The sequence below is a fragment of the Astatotilapia calliptera genome, chromosome 3 (genome assembly GCF_964374335.1).
Source record: "Astatotilapia calliptera chromosome 3, fAstCal68.1, whole genome shotgun sequence".
NCBI classification, from domain to species: Eukaryota; Metazoa; Chordata; class Actinopteri; order Cichliformes; family Cichlidae; genus Astatotilapia; species Astatotilapia calliptera.
Window position 1 is genome coordinate 11,026,274 of NC_137424.1, and position 23,995 is coordinate 11,050,268.

At 43.0% G+C, this 23,995-nt stretch overlaps 1 protein-coding gene across 1 annotated transcript in view; it reads left to right on the forward strand.

Moving 5' to 3' along the window:
* Window positions 1-942: 942 nt before the first annotated feature.
* Window positions 943-23,995, forward strand: part of LOC113011589 (NACHT, LRR and PYD domains-containing protein 12-like) — a 534,299-nt gene continuing 511,246 nt past the window's right edge. Inside the window, exons 1-4 of the mRNA XM_080298057.1 lie at window positions 943-3,393; window positions 3,511-5,302; window positions 6,826-6,999; window positions 8,744-8,941. Coding sequence (XP_080154183.1) covers window positions 3,126-3,393; window positions 3,511-5,302; window positions 6,826-6,999; window positions 8,744-8,941 — 2,432 coding nt within the window. The 5' untranslated portion in view covers window positions 943-3,125. The remainder of the gene's footprint in view (window positions 3,394-3,510; window positions 5,303-6,825; window positions 7,000-8,743; window positions 8,942-23,995) is intronic.

Sequence of the window (23,995 nt, forward strand, 5' to 3'; positions counted from 1 at the left end):
TGACAGGAAACAGCTGCATTATCTGCAGTCTGTGTGATCACAGCTGCTTCAATCACTTCATCAGAGAATTGATCATTGAATAAAACATGTTTGTGTCTGCAGAGGTCAGAGGTCACAGTCTGCAGGATCCAGCTGTCCGTCTGTGAGGAGTGATAAGTCCAAAGTTCATCCTCTAAACTTCAGTGCTGGACCTGGACCAACGAGGTCAGAGACCTGTGATGACTCCTTTACATGTTTGTGTTTTCCTGGATAAATATGACCAAAGATTCATTAAAAAGGTAAAAAAAATATTAGACTTTGTCCTGTAGCGCTGTGTGGCAGGCAGGATTGGACCCAAACACAACAGGATGAAGTCAAAGAGGCAGCTTTATTTCAGCTGTGAACATGCAAACAGCAGAAATAAGGAAACATAACTGTAGGTTTGCAGTGAATGAAGCCTCAGCTCGACGCTCCACTTTGTCCCTCTTTTCCTTCTCCAAACAGCCACATCAGGAGTCTCTGATGGAGTTTTAAAATATTTAATTACAAATGTCCAAAGATGGGTTCAGGATACCTGAATCCACAGTTATTAAAGCTAAAATAGTTCACAGGGTTTGGACTTTGTTAGGTGACGAGAGAACATCAGTGTTTTTTATCTTTAAACAGTATTTTTTATCACTTCAGTTGCTCTCACAGCCCTGTTTGTTATTTTACCAGAGCTCTTATGTTTCACTCAGTGCTCCTACCAAACACCTTGGAGGACACATTAGTGTGATTTAGATTTCATTGCTGTAAACACCAGTCACACAAGCTAACCCATGGAGGCAGCAGCAGGCTTTGTGTTTGGTAAAGTCTGCTGGCTTAAACTAAGAGAGTTGAGTTTGTTAGCACAAAGAGCTGTCAGCTAAAGCCCCGAATGCACTTTGAATACAGATGAACTGAGAAAAACACTTTAAACACAGCAAACAGTCAAACTGACCACATCTTGTTCTGCTGATCATCCACAGCAGTACGTTTAGCATTCATGCTAGCAGCAGGCTATGACTGTCCACTGAGCATCAACACAGGTAGGAGTGAGCAGTGATGAAGCAGGACTGTGGGCAAGTTTGAGCTACAATCCTATTGGCTTCTCAGTTTCTCCAAAGAAAAGGGTAAAAATTCTTGGTGTTGTGAAGATGTGAGTTGGTCTTGTTGTCGTGGGGCTGGAAGGATGCTGGCAGTGAGAGGCTTTTCATACAGTGTTCAGTAACAGAATGAGAAGAAAGCCACTGCACATGAAACAAGGTGCTCGTAGTGTTTGTTTACTGTGTTTGTGCCACAATGTCAAATCAGTTGTAGATTCTGCAGTACAGAGCAAAGACTAAGCAAGCCAGGAGAGCTCTCCAACTTTCTGAAAGTATCAGGATATTTGAGTGATAAGAAAAAGTGGATCGTGCCTGCTTGTTATTTTAGTAAGTAAGTAAGTAAAGTTTATTTATTAAGCGCTTTTCATAGACAGGTAGTCACAAAGTGCTGCACACAGAGATTAAAATAAACAGTATGATAAATAGCAAAATGCACAATATACACAATATAGAGTTTAAATGTAAATTAAAAATATAAAAATGTAAACAGCATTGGTCAACAGAAAGCTTGTTTAAACAGTAAAGTTTTTAACTGTTTTTTAAAGGATTCCACAGAGTCAACCAAACGTAGTTGTAGAGGTAGACTGTTCCACAGCCTTGGTGCCACAGACTGAAAGGCTCCGCCCCCTTTCGTCTTCAGACGTGTTCTGGGAGCAACCAACAAACTCTGAGTCTGTGAGCGGAGACAGCGAGCAGCAGTGTATTTAGTGAGAAGCTTGGATAAATAATCTGGGGCCATTTAGTGCTCTGTACGTTAAAACAATCATTTAAAACGAATTCTAAAATCTATTGGGAGCCAATGTAAAGAACATAAAATAGGAGTGATGTGAGCTCGCTGGGTAGAGCGAGTTAGTAGAGTGGGTGCTGCGTTTTGTACAGCTTGGAGGCGAGAAAGAGATGATTTATCCAAGCTGGTAAACAGGGAATTACAATAATCTAAACGCGATGACACAAATGCATGGACAATTTTTTCCAGTTCAGCTAAGGAGACCATATGTCGCAGTTTAGAAATATTCCTTAAATGAAAGAAACAGGAACGAGACAGAGACTTTACATGTGAGTCAAGGCCCAAAGAAGAGTCAAATATTATTCCAAGATTTCGAATATTTGGCTTAATTGTTAGAAAGCCAATCAGAGATTTGAGTTAAAGCCTGGACTAGGGTGGACAGCCTATCCAGCTGATGAGGCTTAACCAGAGCTCTTATGTTTCACTCAGTGCTCCCACCAAACACCTTGGAGGACACATTAGTGTGATTTAGATTTCATTGCTGTAAACACCAGTCACACAAGCTAACCCATGGAGGCAGCAGCAGGCTTTGTGTTTGGTAAAGTCTGCTGGCTTAAACTAAGAGAGTTTAGTTTGTTAGCACAAAGAGCTGTCAGCTAAAGCCCCGAATGCACTTTGAATACAGACAAACTGAGAAAAACACTTTAAATACAGCAAACAGTCAAACTGACCACATGTTTTTCTGCTGATCATCCACAGCAGTACGTTTAGCATTCATGCTAGCAGCAGGCTATGACTGTTAGGGTTGCCAACCGTCCCTTAAAAAACTGAATCGTCCCGTATTTAGAAACAAAAGCACACGTCCCGTATTGAGCTAATAAGGGACGCACTTTGATCATCATGAGCCATCATGAGCCAGCCAGAGAGACACAGAGTTTATACTAGAAGAGAAACCTGCTCATCTTCATCATGTTTGTTTAAATAGAGAAAATCAGAACTCTCTGTGTGTCAGACCACGGCTCTACACGGACACTTCTAAGCTGCTTCAGAGTGAACTGACCCAGATAATCTGCACACAGCAGCTGTAAAACAGTGAAAGTCATAACTGTGTCTCTCTGATGGAAAGCTTTTATTGTGAAGTCAGGAAGTCTGCAGGAAGTGTTGAGTTTGTATTCATCGCTCAGTGTTTAATGAGACAGGCAGACAGGAAGAGCAGCTCATTAGTGTTGATGAAATCAAAGGAACTGTGAGGAACTGCAGTTTGGTCACATCTGGATGTTTTTCACTGACAGTAAATGTTTTTAGTGATGAAGAAATGTGTTCACAGAGAGAGGAAGAGGAGTGGTGTTTGTGAGGAGGAGCAGCCGTCCTGCTGTGCTTTGTGTCAGGACGTCCTGAAGGATCCAGTCTCTACCAGCTGTGGACACTGGTTCTGCAGACAGTGCATCTCCTCATACTGGGACCAGTCTGCTTCACCAGGAGACTCCTCCTGTCCCCAGTGTGGAGAAAGATCCAGAAGCAGAGCTGGACTGCAGACAGCCAGTCAGAGCAGCTGTGTACAAAGTAAGACTGAACATCTGTCTGCTGATGGACTCATTTCTGAAAACTGGACTTCTTGTGTTGTTCAGACATTGAAGAGTTTTCTTTCTCTTTAGTCTCATTTTTTTTTCTTTCTTTCAGCAGATGTTGGTCTGCAGGAGGTTTTAGATGAACATAAGATCAGTCTGAGGAGGAGATGTGAACGTGTGACTGAAGGAAGTGATGAAACAGGAAGTAGAACCCTCCTCAACACCATCTACACTGAGCTCTACATCACAGAGGGACAGAGTGAAGAGGTTCACACCCAACATGAGGTGAGGCAGCTGGAGACAGCTTCCAAGATGGACGCCCTCCATGACGCTCCAATCAGGTGCCAGGACATCTTTAAAGCCTTACCTGACCAACAGAGACCCATCAGAGTGGTTCTGACCAACGGCGTGGCTGGTGTTGGAAAAACCTTCTCAGTGCAGAAGTTCACTCTGGACTGGGCAGAGGGCTTGGAGAACCAACATGTCAGTGTGGTTGTTCTGCTTTCATTCAGGGAGCTGAACCTGATCAGAGATGAGCAGTACAGTCTTCTGGAGCTGCTCCATGTTTTCCATCCAACATTACAGAAGGTCACAGCAGAGAAGCTGGCTGTCTCTCAGCTTTTGTTCATCTTTGACGGCCTGGATGAAAGCAGACTTTCATTGGATTTCACCAACAGGAAGCTGCTGTCTGATGTCACACAGAAGTCATCAGTCAGCCAGCTGCTGACAAACCTCATCCAGGGGAATCTGCTTCCCTCGGCTCTCGTCTGGATAACTTCCCGACCCGCAGCAGCCAATCAGATCCCTCCTACATGTGTTGACAGGCTAACAGAAGTACGAGGCTTCACTGACGCCCAGAAGGAGGAGTACTTCAGGAGGAGATTCAGTGATGAAGAGCTGTTCAGCAGAATCATCTCCCACATGAAGACATCCAGGAGCCTCCACATCATGTGTAGTATCCCAGTCTTCTGCTGGATCACTGCTACAGTTCTGGAGCACATGTTGACTACAGAGCAGAGAGGAGAACTGCCCAAGACCCTGACTGACATGTACTCACACTTCCTGCTGGTTCAGACAAAGAGGAAGAAGAACAAGTACCATGAGGGACATGAGACGAGTCCACAGGAGCTGACGGAGGCTGACAGGGAAGTTCTTCTGAAGCTGGGGAGGCTGGCGTTTGAACATCTGGAGAAAGGAAACATCATGTTCTACCAAGAAGACCTGGAGCAGTGTGGTCTGGATGTGACAGAGGCCTCGGTGTACTCAGGAGTTTGTACAGAGATCTTCAAAAGAGAGTGTGTGATCTTCCAGAAACCAGTCTACTGCTTTGTTCATCTGAGCATTCAGGAGTTTCTGGCTGCTGTCTACATGTTCCACTGTTTCACCAACAGGAAGACAAAGGTGCTGAAGAACTTCTTGGGACAAAAATACAACGAGTCCTCTGTGGATGATTTCCTGAACAGAGCCATGTATAAATCCCTCCAGAGTAAAAATGGCCACCTGGACCTGTTTGTTCGCTTCCTTCATGGCCTCTGTCTGGAGTCCAACCAGAGACTCTTAGTAGGTCTGCTGGGTCAGACAGAGATCAGTCCAGCAACCATCCAGAGTGTCATCAACAACCTGAAGGAGATGAACAGTTATGGAATCTCTCCTGACAGAAGCATCAACATCTTCCACTGTCTGATGGAGATGAACGACCTCTCATTATTTCAGGAGATCCAAGAGTTCCTGAAGTCAGAGAACAGATCAGAGAATAAACTCTCTGAGATCCAGTGCTCAGCTCTGGCCTTCATGCTGCAGATGTCAGAGGAGGTTCTGGATGAGTTGGACCTGCAGAAGTACAACACATCAGAGCGGGGACAACAGAGACTGATTCCAGCTGTGAGGAACTGCAGAAAGGCTGGGTGAGTCCAGATGTGATCATTAACATCATTGATCAGTGTAGGTTAGTAGTTTAAGTTTGAAAATAAAATCAGATTGTAAGCACAAAGTGTTTGTGTCCGTACGCTGCAACCTTCCACACCATTCCTTTATTGTACAGACTCAGCAGCAGCTCCATGGATCCCAAATCCAAGAGTGGAGAACAGATTTGAAGTGTGTCACATCCATGCAGTCACAGCTGTTTCCACCATGTTTCCACTGATATTAATCCTGTTCAATGACACGTTTCATATCAGTGAATATGTTCTTTAGGACGTCCACTGACATGTTTAAGTGTCCTGCTGGAAATCACTCAAATCATCCATGAAATCCATGAAAAATCCTTTTAGTGTTTCTAACTTCACCCTCTGTCCTCTCTCTCTCTCCATCCTCCTCACTGCTTCTTTCACTGATAATCACACAAACATCGTATTCAGCTACAAAATAACACAATAATATCATCTGATGATCATTATTATAAGAGCAGGATCCATATTTGATATCAGAGTAACACACTGCTTGGTTATGTGCAGTCATCATCAGTGACTGTGGGTCAAACAGAAGCTCTCTGATTGGTTGCTGACCTTGGTCACCTGTCCACTCTCACCTGTTTGTGTTTGCTCTCTCTTTGCTGTCTCCATCCTCTCTCTCCTTTCTCTCCCTCTCTGTCTTTGTACGTCACTCAGGTCCAATGGAAACAGTGACATTTACAAACCAATCAAAGACAAACTGATCCATGTCAGGTTATAACAATATTTTATAACAATATTCAAAGTGAATACAGGCTGCTGCTGGACACAGACAGGTAACATCATTTTGACTTGCTGTCACCTGGATCTGGACTCATAAACACTGAAGCCCTGAACAGGAATACAAATCATTTTCTGCCAACTAGCGACACACCAGCAGATAATGGCTCAGAAAGCTCAAATGAGCCAATCATTTCTGTGTTTAGTTCCCCTGAAATCAGATCTGATATCAGCAGCTCTGAGTTCATTCATCATTATTGTCCAGTGATGAGATTTCTGCTGCGTTTGGTAACAGTCAGCAGGTTTTTCCTGCGTGTGGACGTGAACAGTCGTACCTGACAGCAGGTAGCAAACAGAGATCATCTTTCCAGCTGGAACTCTTCACTGAGCTGAACTCATTCAAAATGTTCTGGAGTCAAAACAGGAAACAGTCCAAATGTGTGTCTTCACTCTGACTCTGGATCAGATCTCAGTGACAGACTGTGGACATTATGGAAGCCTAAATGTGACACCATCTTCCTCCTTCATCTGCAGATTAAAGCCAAACAAAGATTCTCATTAAAAGTCTGCAGGTCTGAGAGAGACTCAATTGTTGTGTCATGTCAAGCACAGTAAGAGGAGCTGAAGCACAGATGTGAAGAGCAGATTCATCAGATTATGACCTCACTCTGTTTTGTCTTCATATACATTCAGTCTGTGTTTGTAATGCAGATTTTCTGCTTTTATAATAACACATTTTATATTTTCTATCATCACAGACTGACTCGGTGTGGACTCTCAGAGTCTCACTGTGAAGTTGTGGCCTCAGCTCTGAAGTCCAACCCCTCCCATCTGACAGAGCTGGACATGAGTAACAACAAGCTGCAGGATTCAGGTGTGAAGCTTCTGTGTGCTGGACTGGAGAGTCCAAACTGTCGACTGGAGACTCTGAGGTGAGTTCACTGACTGCGGCTGTTGTTGTTTTTCTATATTTCAGGTCTTTGATTGATGTTTGAAACTTTCTTTAGTTCCTAAATGTTCAGGATGTGTCTGAAGACAAATGTGAAGAAGTTTGAGTGCTTTCAGAAATGTTGTCTTTCCAAACGACTGAACAACAGTTTTTCCTTTTGGCTCCAAACAGAAGTGACAGACTTGAGCAGGGTTCATTTAAAGGCTGACAGAAGTGGAGTGGTGACGGGGAGATGTTTGACAGGACAGTGTTTCAGCCTCCACAGGTTCATGTTGTGCTCCATCAGTCAGTGAAGATGAAGTCAGTGCTGATGAGGCTGTAGAGTGTGTGAGGGATGTGAATGAGGATGATGAAGATCTGATGATAGCAGATAATAACAGGCTGCAGAGACTTTGAGCCATACAGGGCACACAGTGTGTGTACAGAACAGCTGAAATCATTATGGAGGCCTCACTGGGATATGGAAGCATCACAGTACAGCTTCAGTGAAGCATTAAAGTCTCTGATATGAGATGAGAAATGAAGCAGCCAGAGCTTTTTCATGAGTGGAAATCCACAGTGACTGTGAGCTGCTGCTACAGCCTCCAGATTAGCCAGCAGCTCATCCTGCTCAACATTTCCTCACCAACTTTAATGGAAGTGTGATGTTTTCAGCTGGAGTGATGGTCAGGGTGGCCTCCCTCTCCTCTTCTTCTCCTCTTCCTCTTTCATTTGTAAAGCCACTTCTGCTGCTTTCATTCATTTGGAAGTACTGTAGCTGAGTTTGGGAGAGACTAACAGCCTCGGCAGCAGAGGGGAGAAAGGCTGTAACACCACCACTTTACTCTGTTCTACCTGTCACATCATTTTATCAGGAAACAAATATGCTCATGTTTTTACTATGTTTGTCTTGAAGATGTAAGAAGATCACATGGTGCTTTTTATTATTGTGTTGGTTTGTTTCCTGTCTCTTGGATGGAGCTCAGCTGTGCGTGGCCCCTGGGCCTGTGGTCAGAGTATGTGCTGGATAATCCGGCCCAGGATGAGGCCAAACTAACATGGGATGAAATGTCTGTCACATAATTGAGCTTAGTGTAGTTTCATTTCTGCACAATTTCAAAACAACCAAAACTTTGTTCTGTCTTTTCTATGTTATACTGTAGACTTTCTTTGATACTGTGTCCAAAAGGAGCAGCTTTTACTTTGAAGGGGAGGCGTCTCTGTTTCCTCTTCAGGTTGGATGATGGAAGCAAATGAGTGTGTGATGTTCTTTCAGTGTTGCACTTTGTAGACGCTCCCTGAGCACTGGTCTCACAGCCAGCTGCACATAGAGACCAGTGTTGTTAGTCCAGGTCAGAAGATGACTTGTTGGAATGAAAATGAGCTTGTAGATTGTCTGCTTTAATAATGTGACTGGAAAAAGGTGTTGGACTTCAAATATGTCCATTTCTTTCACACTTCACCTTTAAAAGTGAAGCCTTGTGGTTCCTGGAAGGAAAAACACGACTTTTTCAAGTCTTTGTCCTGTTTTTATGATAAATGTACGACTTTAATGTGAAACATTCAGAGTTTTTTCTCTTGTTGTGTTTGTTTGAAGCTGCTTCCTGTTGGCTTCAGCTGTTTGGAGTTTCCATTTTCTAAACTTCTACATTCTGAACCTTCTTCAGCTCTGAACAGATGATGAAACACTGAATGATTTCAAGCTCACACTTTGTCTAATAAACTTACATCTTTCATTCTTTATACAGATTGATGGACTGTGATTTGTCAGAGATCAGCTGTGATTATCTGGCAGCAGCACTGAAGTCCAACCCCTCCCATCTGAGAGAGCTGGACCTGAGTACTGACTCCTGGTGGTTGACTAACAAGAAAAAGCTGCAGGATTCAGGAGTGAAGCATCTGTGTGGTTTCCTGGAGAGTCCAGGATGTGGACTTGAAACTCTGGGGTCAGTCAGCATGTTTTAGTTGTGCTGAGATGAATATGATGTGAAAGTTGTGCTGACACTAAACTGCAGACATCAGGCTGATATTATACTGATCCACACTGAGGATCTTCATGGTAAAGTCTGTTTTCTTCTTCTCTGGTTTAGTCCATTGACTGCAGCAGAACAATGTTCACATTTCAAACTTTCAAAGAAGAAGAAAAATCCTCCACTGGATAATTCACTGTGAAACTCTCCAACTCTTCATTCCACCTTAAAGTCTGTCTGACACTGAAATCCAAAGCAAAATGTGTGTTTGCTTTACAGACAGCAGTCCAACACAAACATACACACATCATCCAAAACACAGTCCAACATCCAAATCTCCTCCACTGCCAGCATGAATGATGGGAAAGAGAAGGAGGAACACTCTGACATTCAGGGTTAGAATGAGTTTCATGAAGCAGACTGTGAAGATCAAAGCTGCATTAGAAAGCTTACATGAATGAATGAGTGGACAGAAGTGGACAGAGATCATCTGAAGCACTTCAAAGGCTTTAAATCAGCACATTTCTCTTTATTCTTTATCAACTCTGTTAGTTTCTCTCAGTTTTCTGTGGAATGAAGCTAACAGCAGGCTAATAAGATGCTGACCAATAGGTTTCTATTAAAGGTTGTAATTTGTATATGAAAAAGTGCTTTGGCTCAGCAGGGATCAGCTTACAGGTAGAATACAGCTGCTGGATGGGATTAGCATGTCATAGCTATCTACCAAACTGCTAACTGGGGGATTTCAGGCCATCTATGGATCATTTTTGCTAACTGTTTATTCAGCTTAGGCTCACAGGGCTGCAGCCTGTGCCCTAGCTGTCATAGGGCAAGAGGCGTGGTCCACCTGCACAGGTGAGCAGTCCATCACAGGGCCAACAGAGAGAGACAGAGAAGCACTCTCTCACATCCACACCTACAGCCAATTTAGAAGCACCAATGAACCTAAGCAGCATTTCATTGGACTGTGGGAGAACATCCAACCTCCACAGAAAGGCCAACAAGCTTCAACCTACAACCTTCTTGCTTTAAGGCACTAGTGCGAACCATTTTTCCCCATTTCAGCCCAAATCCTGCATCTTCCTGTTTCTGACTCCAGGCCAGCTCCACTAACACTTTCTCATCCGACACTGCCACCTAGTGGAGGAAGTCTTAGTCCCATTTGAAGCTTCAGATTACAGTTAGTTCCTTTACAAAGAGGTGGAGGTGGTGGGGCCACAGCACCATCATCACTGAGTGCCATAGGACACGTAACCTTTGTTTCCATATGCTGGGAACTTCCTGTTGTTCCAAGGAGGACTGGAAAATGTGTGAAAATCTCCCAGTCAGTTCCTCACAGCACACTTCAATCATTCCCCTCCCACAGTATCAGGACCAGGGCTTTTTCTCTCTTTGCTCCCACTAAGAGATTTCCACACAAACACCTCATCAGTGGGACTCTCAGAACTACCAGCCCTTTGCTACAATCACAAAGCTCTTCATTGAAATCAATGATATCATAGCTGGAATCAAATGAGTCCAAGTCTTCTGCTGATTCAGCATCACATTCATCTTTGCTCCTTGTTCTGCATCCCCACCATGGACTTCATTCCTTTCCAAGCCAGCCTTGAGTGTCCTTTATTCAGCTCATCCTCTGCTTTACTTTTACACGTGATTTTAGCTGCTTTATCTCTCTTTCAACAAGTTTCTGTGCCTCAATCTTTTTCTTCTCTCCCTCATAACAAGACAGCTTCTTCTGCCTGAGAACATGTTGGAGTGATTTACTAATCCAGGGCTGCTTATTGGGGAAAATACTTCCTGTTTCCAAAGTAATCCCCATTTTTCCCAGAAAGAAATGTAAGTAGAAATCGATGATCTAAGTGAGAACATGAGCCTTTAAAAAGTCCCAGTGGGTGCAGTCAAAGCAGTCCCTCAGTCCCAGTATAGAGTCTTTGGTCCAGCCTGGAACAACTGTGTGCCCAGTTTGAGCTCTCTTCAGTCCTGTGACCTGACAGACCCAGAGGGGCCATCACATCACATTTAGAAGCTCCCCTAATGGAGCCACAACACATGTCCAATACTTAGTCTGTCTTGTTGGACCAACTGGAAGAAATGATTCAACAGTTTCCTGTTTGAAGCTGCTTCCTGTTGGCTTCAGCTGTTTGGAGTTTCCATTTTCTAAACTTCTACATTCTGAACCTTCTTCAGCTCTGAACAGATGATGAAACACTGAATGATTTCAAGCTCACACTTTGTCTAATAAACTTACATCTTTCATTCTTTATACAGATTGGAGAGCTGTGGTTTGTCAGAGATCAGCTGTGATTATCTGGCAGCAGCACTGAAGTCCAACCCCTCCCATCTGAGAGAGCTGGAGCTGTACGGAAACAACCTGAAGGATCCAGATGTGAAGCAGCTGTCTGATCTTCAGCAGAGTCCAGACTACAGACTGGAGACTCTGGAGTAAGTAGAGTGATGGAGTGAGTGGGTGGTGCTGTCAGCAGTATTGTACTAAACACAGTCAGTATGAAACAAAGATCCAGTGTTTCCTGTAAAGCTGCAGCTTCTCAGTGAAGCTGTGAGAGGAGAACGGTGACAGGCTTCAGGATTGGACACAAACACTTCCTGTTTCTGACCTTTATGGTCACCATAGTAACGGCTGACACGCTCTGATCAAATGCTGTCAACAGCCAATCAGCTCTCTGAACAAAGCAGCACGCAGACCAATGACTGCATTCATTTCCAAGTTTAAAGCAGTGAAGAACACAGTCTGTAGGTGAGGAAGAATTTAGTGAGAGCAGATGTTTGGATGGAATTCCTCCAGTTAACAGCTGGAACCGTCCATCTGGATTGTTGGGCTTGTTGTTGGGGTTCCTACAGAGCTCAGAGTGGACACACCAAGGTTCTTCTAATGAATGAAAGTCCAAACTCAAACTAGGAGGGAAAAACATTTTTATCAACTTCAATAAAAATCCAAAGATTAGAAAAAGTGAAGCAACAATGAGTCCTAGTACAGTCCCAGCACTGAAGTCCCTGCTGCTCTTTATACTGGATGTGCTGCATCACTGACTGACAGCTGATGAAGAGTCTCTGGAAACACTCGTTTATCTCCTCTGCTCTTCCTTCTTCTCTCTGCAGGTGGAGGCGATGATGGTAAACAGGACGGTGTGTGTGCTGAGAGAGGAGGAGCTGTGTCCTGATGATCCAGAGAGGTTGAAGCAGCAGCAGCTTGTGTGTAGAGACGCTCTGACTGGGCCATGTTACTGGGAGGTGGAGAGGAGAGCTTCATCCAGCAGTGACTGACAGAGGAATGAGAAGAAGTGCAGATGACTGTCAGTGCTGCAGAGTGAACTGCTCTGAGAACAGCTCCACTGTCAGACACAATGTAGAGTCCAGCATCATCCCTGTGTGTCCCTCTGGATCTGACAGAGGATCATCAGTGTATCTGGACTGCTCTGCTGCTGCTCTGTCCTTCTACAGTCTCTGCACAGTCTCTGTCTGACTCTGGCTTCAGACCCTCCTGGATCAAACTCACCTGGAAAGACTTTCAAACATCACTCAATAGATTTGAATACAGAATATATTTGATGTATACTGTAGATGTACTGTAGAGTTGCAGTTTGTCACTTGTAAATACAGTCTGTGAGCAGCTGTGTGCTGAAAGATCTTTCTAGAAACACGAAATGTTTTCACTCTTCTGTTGCTTTTTCATATATTTCCACAACATTAATATTGATCCCACCTGTCTCACCTGTTTCATGCTTTTATACATAATAACAGGACACGTGTGATCTGAGCGCTGCTGTGGTTGCTGTGCTGCACGTCTTCATTTAGATAACAGAGACATCTAGTGGTTCAGAGGGAGAACTACAGGAGGTGGAGCTGTGTTTTAGCATGGAAAACTTTTTATCTTTTAGGCGCAGATACAAATATGAGAAGTATCAGTGTGAGATACAAAAGGTCACATCAGTCAGCAGAGGGAACAGTGATTACACAGCAATGTAAGAATAGAAACATAACAGTGAATCTGGACATGTATACAGATGGAAGCAAACAAACAGGATGTAACACTACATTAAAGCCACAAATGGGAAGAAAACAAAGCCAAAGGAAAATATATTTGATCTCAGGAATCCAAATCAGATGCTTTAGAGCAGGGGTCGGCAACCCTGGGCACGCGTGTCACAGCTGGCACGTGAAGGGTTAACTGATGGCACGACCATAGCTGGACTGGCCATCGGGCATACTGATGATGTTTTTTCATTTTTATGGGCCGATGATGTTTTTTTATGATTATTATTGTTTTTGTAACGGTATAAACGATGGAAGGTGGTGGATTGGCCGGATGCTGGTCGATGTGTAAAAAAAACTCAGTTGTTTGATGGTGGCTATCAGGGGCGATTCTAGGGTCAGAGCTTTGGGGGTGTTGAGCACCCAGAGAGCTGCCCATCCAGGCAAGGTAAACTTTAGTTGTCACGATGAGATGTTATCAGATTATTCTGTTATCATATGTTACCTTATATATGTAATCAAAGTAGTTGAATTAAGCTAACTGCTGTAGGTCATATATTATCCTTTAGTTTAGATGGTGTGCTGTGTATGTAGTTTAGTTCTCATGATACTTTTGAGTTAACAGAACATATTCACATATTAGTTTATTAGATAAGTGTGCATCACTCTGTATCCTTGATCTGCTGTGAATGTGTTACACTGTTTTCTTGACATGCTTTATTGTTGAATCATAAAAATAAGATTGTTCAGGAGACTCTGCGTCTAGGGCAGAAGAGCTAAACTACATTCCATACCCCCACCTTTGTAGGAAGACAGGGAGCCGAGGTCATAACTTAGGCGATGTAACAGAGAAAGAATGTGATGTTTGGGCTTTTACGACTAGGTGGGGGCCGCTAGAGGGTATAAGAAGCTGTGTAAACCGTCACCATTTTGAGACTTGCTGTGACCCTCTTCAGGCATGTCTCCCCATCATGATGGTTCTAAATGCTCTTTGTGTTGAATTGTATGGAAATAAATGATTGTTGATTGAGCATTTATACACCGAGTATTGTACTTCCTTCAGCCCAAAGATTCAAAGAATTGGGAGATTTCAACAACTTGGTGCCGTGTGACCCGGATCTTTGGTGTGCTGAGGAGGTGCAGATTTGGCCTCTGGTGAGATCGTGAGGCGAGGTGAACAGAGGACCGGTCCAAAAATAAAAAGGTAAGCACAGCCTGTTGTATTATAAATACCAAATGTGCATATTGGGCTTTCCAAATTAATCTGTTCGCTGAGTTACACGTATTTTCACATTAAATTTGTCGGTGTCTGGTTTTTGGCGCAAGATACGAACAACATAAGTTGAGGCTGAATTCCAGTGTGTTAAATAAACTGCTTCTACCGAGAAACTAATAACATGTTGGGACCAGGAAGCAGAGTTGCAGTCTTACACGCTTCTCTGCAGCTTCTCTCCTCCTGCTACCCCCCCAAAAACCCATCTCCATAGAGACTGTGTCAGCTTCCAAAAAGACAAAAAACAAACTAAAAACCAGCAACAAACAACTTAAACATAAACAATCACAAAGAAAGAACAATACAGTATCCACATCTGAACCAAAGAGTAAAACAGTGAAATGTGGATTATTAAATATTAGGTCTCTCTCCTCCAAGTCTCTGTTAGTACATGACTTAATAATTGATCAACAAATTGATTTACTCTGCCTTACAGAAACCTGGTTGCAGCAGGATGATTATGTTAGTTTAAATGAATCAACACCCCCGAGCCATTCTAACTACCAGAAATCTCGAAGCACAGGCCGAGGGGGCGGTGTGGCAGCAATTTTTCACACCAGCCTATTAATTAATGAAAGACCAAGACAGACTTTTAATTCATTTGAAAGCCTGATGCTTAACATTGTCCACCCCAGCTGTGAAACTCAGAAACCAGTCTTACTTGTTATCATCTATCGTCCACCTGGGCCTTACACAGAGTTTCTGTCTGATTTCTCAGACTTTATATCTAATTTAGTTCTGAGCTCAGATAAAATAATTATTGTGGGTGATTTTAACATCCATGTAGATGCTAAAAATGACAGCCTCAACATGGCATTTAATCTGTTATTAGACTCAATTGGTTTCTCTCAAAATGTAAAAGAACCCACCCACCACTTTAATCACACTCTAGATCTTGTTTTAACATATGGCATCGAACCTGAACATTTAACAGTGTTTCCTGAAAACCCTCTCCTGTCTGATCATTTCCTGATAACATTTACTTTTACAATAATTGATTACACAGCGGTGAAGAGTAGACTTTATCAAAGTAGATGTCTTTCTGAAAGCACTGTAACTAAGTTTAAGAATATAATCCACCCACTGTTATCATCTCCAATGCCCTGTACCAACACAGAGCAAAGCAGCTATCTGAACGCTACTCCAACAGAGGTCGATTATCTTGTTGATAATTTCACCTCCTCACTACGTACGACTCTGGATACTGTAGCTCCTGTGAAAACTAAGGCCTCAAATCAGAAGTACCTGACTCCGTGGTATAATTCTCAAACACGTACCCTAAAGCAGATGACTCGTAATCTGGAGAGGAAATGGCGTGTCACAAATCTAGAGGATCATCATTTAGCCTGGAGAAATAGTTTGCTGCTTTATAAGAAAGCCCTCCGCAAAGCCAGAACATCTTACTATCCATCACTGATTGAAGAAAATAAGAACAACCCCAGGTTTCTCTTCAGCACTGTAGCCAGGCTGACAAAAAGTCAGAGCTCTTTTGAGCCAACCATCCCTTTAACGTTAACTAGTAATGACTTCATGAACTTCTTCACAAATAAAATTTTTATCATTAGAGAAAAAATTACCAATAATCATCCCACAGATGTAATATTATCTACAGCTACTCTTAGTACCATTGATGTTAAGTTAGACTCATGTTCTCCAATTGATCTTTCTGAGTTAACTTCAATAATTACTTCCTCCAAACCATCAACGTGTCTTTTAGACCCCATTCCTACAAAACTGCTCAAAGAAGTCCTGCCATTAATTAATTCTTCGATCTTAAATATGATCAACCTATCTCTAATAATCGGCTATGTACCACAGGCCTTCAAGCTGGCTGTAGTTAAACCTTTACTCAAAAAGCCATCTCTAGACCCAGCAGTCTTAGCTAATTATAGGCCAATCTCCAACCTTCCTTTCATATCAAAAATCCTTGAAAGAGTAGTTGTCAAACAGCTAACAGATCATCTGCAGAGGAATGGTTTATTTGAAGAGTTTCAGTCAGGTTTCAGAGCTCAGCACAGCACAGAAACAGCTTTAGTGAAGGTTACAAATGATCTTCTTATGGCCTCTGACAGTGGACTCATCTCTGTGCTTGTCCTGCTAGACCTCAGTGCAGCGTTCGATACTGTTGATCATAATATCCTATTAGAGCGATTAGAACATGCTGTAGGTATTACAAGTACTGCGCTGCAGTGGTTTGTATCATATCTATCTAATAGACTCCAATTCGTGCATGTAAATGGAGAGTCCTCTTCACACACTGAGGTTAATTATGGAGTTCCACAGGGTTCAGTGCTAGGACCAATTCTGTTTACATTATACATGCTTCCCTTAGGCAGTATCATTAGAAGACATAGCATACATTTTCACTGCTATGCAGATGACACCCAGCTCTATCTGTCCATGAAGCCAGATAACACACACCAATTAGTTAAACTGCAGGAATGTCTTAAAGACATAAAGACCTGGATGGCCGCTAACTTTCTGCTTCTTAATTCAGATAAAACTGAGGTTATTGTACTCGGCCCTGAAAATCTTAGAAATATGGTATCTAATCAGATTCTTACTCTGGATGGCATTACCTTGGCCTCCAGTAACGCGGTGAGGAACCTTGGAGTCATTTTTGACCAGGACATGTCCTTCAACGCACATATTAAACAAATATGTAAGACTGCTTTCTTCCATTTGCGCAACATCTCTAAAATTAGAAATATCCTGTCTCAGAGTGACGCTGAAAAACTAGTTCATGCATTTATTACTTCCAGGCTGGACTACTGTAATTCATTATTATCAGGATGTCCAAAAAACTCACTGAAAAGCCTTCAGCTAATCCAAAATGCTGCAGCAAGAGTCCTGACAGGGACTAGAAAGAGAGAGCATATTTCTCCTGTTTTGGCTTCCCTTCATTGGCTTCCTGTTAAATCCAGAATTGAATTCAAAATCCTACTCCTCACATACAAGGTCTTAAATAATCAGGCCCCATCTTATCTTAATGACCTTGTAGTACCATATCACCCTATTAGAGCGCTCCGCTCTCGCTCTGCAGGCCTACTTGTTGTTCCTAGAGTATTTAAAAGTAGAATGGGAGGGAGAGCCTTCAGTTTTCAGGCCCCTCTTCTGTGGAACCAGCTTCCAGTTTGGATTCGGGAGACAGACACTATCTCTACTTTTAAGATTAGGCTTAAAACTTTCCTTTTTTCTAAAGCATATAGTTAGGGCTGGACCAGGTGACCCTGAATCCTCCCTTAGTTATGCTGCAATAGACGTAGGCTGCCGGGGGATTCCCATGATGCATTGAGTTTTTCTTCTTCAGTCACCTTTCTCACTCACTATGTATTAATAGACCTCTCTGCATTGAATCATATCTGTTATTAACCTCTGTCTCTCTTCCACAGCATGTCTTTATCCTGTCTTCCTTCTCTCACCCCAACCGGTCGCAGCAGATGGCCGCCCCTCCCTGAGCCTGGTTCTGCCGGAGGTTTCTTCCTGTTAAAAGGGAGTTTTTCCTTCCCACTGTCGCCAAAGTGCTTGCTCATAGGGGGTCATATGATTGTTGGGTTTTTCTCTGTATCTATGAAGCGCCTTGAGGCGACTTTTGTTGTGATTTGGCGCTATATAAATAAAATTGAATTGAATTGAATTGAACATACTACATTGGACTAGTTGCAGCCCACTTTACCTTCCACATTTAATTTTGTCGAAGACTGGCTTCTGTAGCAATAATACATTAGAATCTCTTGGAGACGCGGCCATAAGTCCAGTACATTGAGTAGAGGTTTTGAAGTTTGTTATGATGTCGGTTTGAGTCTTCGTTGATGTGGCCATGAAATTAGTATAGAATTAAGGAAAAGCAGCTGCTGGCTTACGGTGCGGTTGAACGCTGGCAACGTGTAAAAGCAAAACACGTCCGTAGGCTTTGGTTTATGATACGGCCGTGTTCCGGTGGTGCAGCCGTGAGTACAGCAGCGATTGGTGCTGATTTCAGTACATTGAATAGAGGTTTGACGGTGATTTGTGGTGTCGGTTTTTGCCGCGAGGGCTGCGGTCATAAATAATAAGTAAAATTTTACTTGCCATGAAATAAAGGTAAAGCAGAACCTGGCTTATGGTGTCGGTTTTGAGCCTCGGGGACGAGTGTCACTTTTATGATGCGATTTTGCCCCGTGGTGGCGGTCATAAGCGCAGAGAAAGGGGTATTTTGGTCTATGGTGCAGTGGTGCTTTAAAGGGTTCTAACAGTTGAGCTCAGAGGTTTCTGTGCAAATTTCTGCTGATGAAAAGCGCTCTCTGTGTGTCTCACTGTGGGTGAGTGTGTGCGAAGCTGCGAAGCGCGCTCTGGGTGCTGTTTTGTGTGTAAAGCGCGCTCTGGGTACTGTTTTGAGTGTGAGTGAGGCACGCTCTGAGTGTGCTTTCTGTGAGTGTTGTGATATTATTCTGTTATTATATGTTACCTTATAGATGTAATCAAAATAGTTGAATTATGATATTGTTGTAGATCATATTATACCCTTTAAAATAGAGTGTGTGATCTGTATGTAGTTTAGTTCTCATTATACTTTTGAGTTAACAGAACATATTCACATATTAGTTCATTAGATAAAGGTGCATCCTTGATCTGCTGGGAATGTGTTACACTGTTTTCTTGACATGCTTAATTGTTGAATCATGAAGAGAAGGTTGTAAGCAGGAGACTCTGTGTCTAAAGACAGGGGAGATAGATAGACCACATTCCACACCCCCACCTTACAGAAAGCAGAGAAACAACTGCCGAGGTCATAACTTAGGCGCTGTAACAGAGAAAAAATGTGATGTTTTGGCTTTTACGACTAGCTGGGGGCCACTAGAGACTATAAAAAGCTGAGCAACCCGTCACCATTTTGAGACATGTGCCTGACCCTCTGGTAGCATCTCTCCCGTCCGGACGTTGTAATGCTCTGACTGTTGAATTGTATGGAAATAAATGATTGTTGATTGAGCATTTATACACCGAGTATTGTCCCTCCTTCAGCCCAAAGATTCAAAGAACTGCGTGTTTTCAACAACTTGGTGCCGTGTGACCCGGATCTTTGGTGTGCTGAGGAGGTGTAGATTTGGCCTTTGGTGAGATCGTGGGGCAAAGTGAACAGAAGGCCGGCCTAAAACAGAAAGGTAAGCACAGCCTGTTGTATTATAAATACCAAATGTGCATATTGGGCTTTCCAAATTAATCTGTTCGCTGAGTCACATGTATTTTCACAGTAAATTTGTCGGTGTCTGGTTTTTGGCGCAAGATACTAACAACATAAGTTGAGGCTGAATTCCAGTGTGTTAAATAAACTGCTTCTACCGAGATACTAATAACATACTACGTTGGTCTAGTTGCAGTAATCTGCTTCTACCGAGATACTAATAACATACTACGTTGGACTAGTTGCAGCCACTTTACCTTCCACATTTAATTTTGTCTAATACTGGCTTCTGTAGCAATAATACATTAGAATTTATTCTGAAGACGCGGCCATTAGTTCAGTACATTGAAGTCGAGGTTTGAAGTTTGTTTATGGTGTCGGTTACGTCCTGGCTCTTGCCGGCTATGAAATAGAAGTTGATTTAAGGAAAAGCAGATGCCGGCTTCACGGTGCGGTTAAACACTGGCAACGCGAGAGCGAAACACGTCCGTAGGTTTGGTTTATGATACGGCCGTGTTCCGGTGATGCGGCCGTGAAGTGCAGTAGTGGTTGGTGCTAATTTTAGTACATTGAACAGAGGTTTGACGGTGGTTTGTGGCGTCAGTCGAGTTTTTTTTTAAGGGCTGCGGTCATAAAACAAAGTAAAATTTTACTTGCCAAGAAGTACATAGAGCAAAACCTGGTTTATGATGTCTGGTATAACTTCGGGGATGCAAGCATCACGTTTATGATGCGACTTTGCCCCGTGGTGGCGGTCATAAGCGCAGAGAAAAGGGTATTTTGGTCTATGGTGCAGTGTGCTTTCAGAAGATCTAATAGTTGAGCTCAGAGGTTTCTGTGTAAAATTCCCGCTGAGGAAAAGTGTTGTGTGTGTGAGTGTGAAAGCGCGCTCTGGGTGAGAGAGTGTGTGTGAAGCTGCGAGGCGCGCTCTGGGTGCTGTCTTGTGGGTAAAGCGCGCACTGAGTGAGAGTGTGAGTGAGGCGCGCTCTGAGTGTGTTTTTGTGTGGAGTGTGAAGCGTGAACACAGTGACAGTGACGGTTAATGTGTTTGATTAGGAGGACATTAGAGCAAATACACATTTTAGGATCAAAGGTTGATGCCTAGTGTACCTGTGGAACTTTGCCCTAGGAGTGGCGACCCTCCTGTCCGTGGACGCGTGGCCAGGACCGGCGTTGTCCGGGTGCCGAGGTGGTGACTTGGGGAGGTGAGGGCCCCCGGATAGCTACGGAAATAACACTGGAACGGCCGTGTAATCACGGGTTCACATTTATTCCGGACTAGAACAAGACACATTTTGCGACCAAACGTTGAGTCTAGATTAGTAAAGAAATATAAAAAGGTTGAATTCCTCGTTTCAGTGGTTGAAATTGTTGTGTGCCTGTCCCCTGACGAGTGTGAAATTAAAATAAAGAGGGAATTTGGAGCCACATAGAGATAGACGGGCATAATTGGGTGTATTACTCTGTGGTGTAATAAAAATAAAAAGGAGAGATAGTAAGAGGTGTGCAGTGGAGAATTATGGAGGAGTACAGAGAGGAATGTGTTGGGAGACTGGCGTACAGTTTACGCTGTCAAGGTAGGCGTGTTGCCTGCTTATCGGTTTAAAAGTGATGAAAATGAAATTAAAATAAATCTCTTAGTGTGTTAATACAGGAAGCTGCGGACCTGGACCAACTGCCCCCACAAGCACAGCGGCCGAAGCAAAATTATAGGTAATGGGAACCACACCCAGCACGAATCAGCAGCTGTGAAACAGACAGCAGCGAGGAGAGAATTAGAGGAGAAATTAAGAGAAGTTTTAACACATAAAATTGGGGCCAACGGACTTGTGGAGGTTGGGAAGGCGTCCGGAGCATCACAACAAAAAGGTGAAACAAAAACACACACAAGCAGAGAAATCTGAGAGAAAGGCTCCTTTTAAGGTAACGCCTAGTTTGAGAAAAGATAAAATTAACCTGCTTTTATACAAATGCACATACACGCAATGAAGAAACAGCTTACACTCATGAACACGTGAAGATTTTCCAGCAAGGTTAAAGAAAAATTAACATACTTAAATGATGAAGTCTATACATTACTGACAAAGAAACCCTCTGGGTTGCAGGACAACAATTTAACTAAAAAAAAAAAAAAAGGAACACTGGTCTAACCAACCAGGCAAGACACAACAAATTTAGTGGTTAAAAGATTCAAATTGTGACATGTTTTCTGTTGATTGATTAATAAAAGTGATTACTGAATGAAAGAAAGTTCCTTTTTTGGGCTTTTAAACATGATCTTAAGAATTTTAACATATACCGGTGTTGTCCTGTCAACTTGGTGGGTTAGGAGTTGATTATATCGGGAGACAAAAAACAAAAAAAAGGGGGAGAGAAGGCTGACATAGGGCCTGGCCCCATTGTCTCCCCTCTGAATAACACAGCCAACACAACAACATTTTCCTGTTCGTTTGTTTTTGTTTTTGTTTTTTGTTTGTTTTTGTTTTGTTTTGTTTTTGTTTTTTCTATACATATTTAATTACAGGCTGCTTTGCCGGCCCTGAAAGCCGAGGCTGACTGGACTCCTGCTCTCCCCCATACGTGACACTGACCAAATGCTGCAACAGCTGGACCCACAACAACGACCTGAGAATGTCAACAGACCTGCAGGAATGTGATCTCATGCAGCCGAGACGGAGAGCACTAAACCTAAGGCCCGTTTCACTACACGGGGGAAAAATTCCCAGACTGCGTCAGCTGACAGAGCTGTGACGAGACGCCCGCCAAGCCCGAATGAAAAGTAAGGCCGAGCGAAAGAATGCTGACCTTGATAACTTTGCATTCACACTGTGCAGGACAGTGATGGACCAACACGGATGATCGGGTGGCGAAAAAGGGCGTGACCGAGACAGGAGGAGTAACTGAGGTCAGAAGGCACCTCAGAATGGACAAAAACACAGAAGAAGATGCAGGTTTCACCTGCGGTGAACATCGACACTGGAGAAAGGACTGCCCCAATTGGGGTCAGAACCAGGACGGACTGAATTTTGAGCAGCAGCAGCAGCAGCAATGGTCGCAAACAAACTGAAAAAGGAGGGGGGCAGGACCCCAGGGCACGCTTCAGGCCGTGGTTTACCCAGAACACCAGAACAGGAAAGTGATGAACACAAACACACACACACACACACACACACACACACACACACACACACACACACACACGGGAATGTTGATTCACTGAGAAGTGATGCACACATACACATGCACACGCTTGTGCAATGAAGAGTGATCCACACGCACACACACATACACGCTGATGCAATGAAGAATGCTTTGCTTATGCTGATATGCAAAATGCTGCACACAAACATCCCAATGCATAATTTTTATGAGGAGCCATTGATTTCCATTGATTACCATTGATTACTTAGAATGTGTTATATGTCACCTAGAAGGCATTTATGTAGAGTTAATAAGGTCTAAAAAAGTTTGGTTATGAAAACAATGTCTGTGCGTGATGTCTGTTTATGGCTCAAGGCCTTGACTGAATTCTTTGCTGTGCTTCACACAGCCCTGATGAGGAACAGTGGCACAGAGTGAAAATGATGAATTAATAGTGTAAGGTTAGGTTGGAGTACGGCATTTTCTGTGATTGAGTTTTAATTCAAGGAGGAACAAAAGGTGTTACGGCACCTGAGGTTCTCATTCCCACACAATATTGTCCCGGCAGGAAGCAAAATGTTCCTGTGAATTTCTGGTTGATTGTTTGGTTTTGTTTAGCGCTAGCTTGATTTTATCAGTGAGCTTTGGCTTGTGTTCTTTCTCGTAAGCGAGAGAGGATAGTTTTATGCTTGGACATGTCTGCAACGGGCCCTAGTTTGTGTTATTTTAGTAGTATTTTGTTGGTTATGTCTGTTTTCGTTTTTGTTACAGTGCACTGAGATAAGAAAATCTGAGAGGTGTGATCCACCGGTGGTGATATGTTGATATTTTGTGAGTTCATGATTTAACAATCAGCTCTTTAAACCAGGCCTGAAAGATTGAAATTTAAAGCCAAATGAAATATTCTTACAAAAACAGTTGCAAAGTGTGCTTCTCCATGATTGTAATTGGCTTGGGAGAAATTCACTTATAGGGAACACTGAGAAGTTCTGAGTCTAAAAGGATTGCACCGAGTCAATCCGGCCCAAAAAAAACAACAAGGAATTGTTTTCCTTTAAAATGATGACGTCATCTTGCTGGTGATGGAGGCTCGAATAGGTTGCGCGGGAGACTCCATTATCAGCAACATCTGGTATGAATGTGTAGGGAGGTATGCATGTGAATGGACTGTGATGGACTGACAACTAAAAGTTTTGACTGACTTGATACTGAGACAATGACTGCACCCACTGTAGGATTAGTAAATGCCAATAAACAAGTCACCCAGCCGACAAGAGAAGGGTGGATGCTTCGCTTTGTTTTGTTTTGTTTTTTCAGGAGCAGGAGGATAAGAGAGACTGGAGGAGGAGACTCTAGCTTCACATAAGTATGAACTGCAGACTTAACACTGTGGTTGCTGATTTTGAGTTACTGATGTTTGCATCAAGAAAACTGTGCTATATTAACTGTGTTTTGATTAAGG